General features: G+C 39.3%; 1 protein-coding gene across 1 annotated transcript; it reads right to left on the reverse strand.

Annotated features, from left to right (window-relative positions):
• Positions 1-263: 263 nt before the first annotated feature.
• On the reverse strand, positions 264-2092 carry LOC124837915 (serine/threonine-protein kinase OXI1-like). Its single transcript, XM_088091718.1, has 2 exons — positions 1635-2092; positions 264-1376 (listed from the first exon to the last, which is right to left on the reverse strand). The coding sequence occupies exons 1-2, from the start codon at positions 2039-2041 to the stop codon at positions 434-436; spliced, it is 1350 nt and encodes a 449-aa protein (XP_087947844.1). The 5' UTR covers positions 2042-2092; the 3' UTR covers positions 264-433.
• Positions 2093-2580: the final 488 nt, after the last annotated feature.

Consider the following 2580-nt stretch of genomic DNA (forward strand, 5'->3'; position numbering starts at 1 on the left):
TTCATGCTACATAGAACACGAGTTCAGTTGGTGAAATCATTCTAACTGAACACGAGTCATTCAGAAATGATTAATTTTTTATAATCTATCTATTCTTATACAATTCATGTAAAATTATAGCATTTTCCTATAAAAAAAAAGTGATAATCCACTCATGATTAGCATGGTTGGATGAATGGCATTATCATTAATGCATTACATTGTATTTAGAGAATATTTTCTCATTGCAGACTAATAATATTTGTGAAGATATGGCTCTGACTATATTTTCTCATTGATAGGTTAATTAAGAGAATATTTTTGCAACAATACATTAATGTGATAATCTTGTTTTCAATAGAAGAGAGAAATAAAAGAAAAGAAGAAAGTTGACATAAGTTTTACATAGAGATAACTTGCTGATGAACAAAATTACCAGAAGAAAAACACTAAATCAAAAAATTAAAAAATTCTCATCCTTAGCAGAATTTTGATTTAACTTGTCAACCCACACATTTTTATTATTTTCCTCCTTTTTATCGTTTTCCTCATTTTTATAATTTTCCTCCTTCGGGGTTTCCTTTTCATTCCTTTTTGCCTCCCCTTTATTTGTTTTATCTTCCTCCTCTTTACTCTTGGGAAAAAATATTCTATGAACAAACGACTCTACATCCTTTTGAGAAAACCCTGTTGAATCCTTTATCTCATTTTGAGGAATATACGGTGGACGTGAGATTTCCAAGATCGTGTCCCACTTCACGCCTTTGAAGAAATCGTGGCTCTTGATATCTTTCACCTGGATCCTACGCTCCGGATCCTTCTCAAGCAACTTTTTAATCAAGTCCCTCAAAGGCGTTGTTGCACCTGATAATTCGGGTTCCTTCGTTATGATACGATGAAACGTTTCTTTCCTATTCGCGCCCTTAAACGGCGTTGTTCCGTACATCAACTCGTGCAGAACAATGCCCAATGACCACCAATCAACGGCGAAGTCGTGTCCTTCTCCAGAGATGACCTCCGGTGCCACGTACTCTTCCGTTCCGACAAAGGAGTTCGACTTTTCCACTGAGTCTGACATGCTGCGACTCGTTGGGATGGCGTTGAGTTGATTCGGAATATCTGAGTCGTACAAGGATATCCCTGAATGGCAGTAACAGCTGAATCGTGATAGTCGTCGCTTCCTCCGATCTTTCTCCGGTGACGAGTCAGAGCCCGGTGATGAGTTGCAACTCGACGACGGAGTTGAGCGAAGGTATAACTTCTTGGAAAGGTCAAAATCCACTAACATTATGTGACCTGATTCTTGGATCATGATATTCTCTGGCTTTAAATCTCTATAAACTACTCCGAAGTTGTGCAAATACTCCAACGCTAGAACCAATTCTACTGCATAAAACCTTTGCACGAGTACGTGCATCATCATGATAATTAAGATAATATAATATTGGTAGAAAGAAAAACACACTAAAAATAATGAACATACAAATTTCATTGTAAAGAGATAATAAAATATACTAAATGTGGATTATTTAAAAATGTCCCTTTCTACATCTAAAAATTATTAAAATAATTGGATTTTCTTGCAGAGGATGAACGTTGGAAGAGGATTGAAGATGAAATTTAGAAATGGAAAAAAAGATGTGGATTGTTTGTACCTTACGGTGTCTTCAGAGAAGGTCTTCTCCGGTTGCTTCTTCCGAAGCAAATGGAGGTTTCCGCCGTGGCAATAATCGATTGCGAAACCGGTGAGTTGGTCGGTGTCGAGAGCGCCTCGGAACCTGGGCAATAGCGGGTGATCGAAACGACGTAGTATGTGCCTCTCGAACGACACCCTCTTGCACCTTCCCTCGTTCCTGTTCTTCTTCCTCAGCAGCTCCTTCGACACCACCTTCAGCGCCAACCATTCTCCGTTTCCCTTCTCAACCACCCGCGCCAGGAACACCACGCCCTTCGCGCCGCGTCCCACAGCCGACACCACATTCAGGTTCTGGAATTCCAGCGTCTCCCCGCGCCGTACCCGCTCTCCGCTATCGCTGTTGCTGTCGCTGTCACCGGCGTACATGGTTTACCGGGCACCGCGAGAGAAGCCCCGCAACGGTAACTCTCGGGTGAATTTGGCTCTCTGATTTGAGCTTTGGGAAGGTTTTTATAGTTTTCCTTTTTTTGCGATGATGTGGATGGCTTTTATTGGTGGGTTTGAATGCTAAACGGAGTTGTTATATAGGTGGACCCTACGTGATTGGTCTCCAAGGGTCAATGAGGATTACGCGTGAATAATCTAAAAGCGACGTTCCAAGTTCAAGACATTAGAGAAGTTGAAGACATCAGAGGAGGTTATTTTTAGAAGATGGGTTACCCAAACAAGGAAAACGCGTAATGCAACACGCTCCACAACCTCACATTGCTTAAAATAAAATTTTCAAATTAAACTATTTTTTATTCGAAAATTATACATTGAATCATTTTTATTTAGATTATAACATGTTAACAACTCAAAGTTAACGACTTTTTAACAATAATCATGTGTGAAAAATTTATTGGTTCATTTTAATCTTTTTAAAAAAACATATTTCAAATCTACCAATGAAACTTGACCATTGT

The sequence above is a fragment of the Vigna umbellata genome, chromosome 5, assembly GCF_029865625.1.
Source record: "Vigna umbellata cultivar VRB3 chromosome 5, Vumbellata_1.0, whole genome shotgun sequence".
Classification (NCBI taxonomy): Eukaryota; Viridiplantae; Streptophyta; class Magnoliopsida; order Fabales; family Fabaceae; genus Vigna; species Vigna umbellata.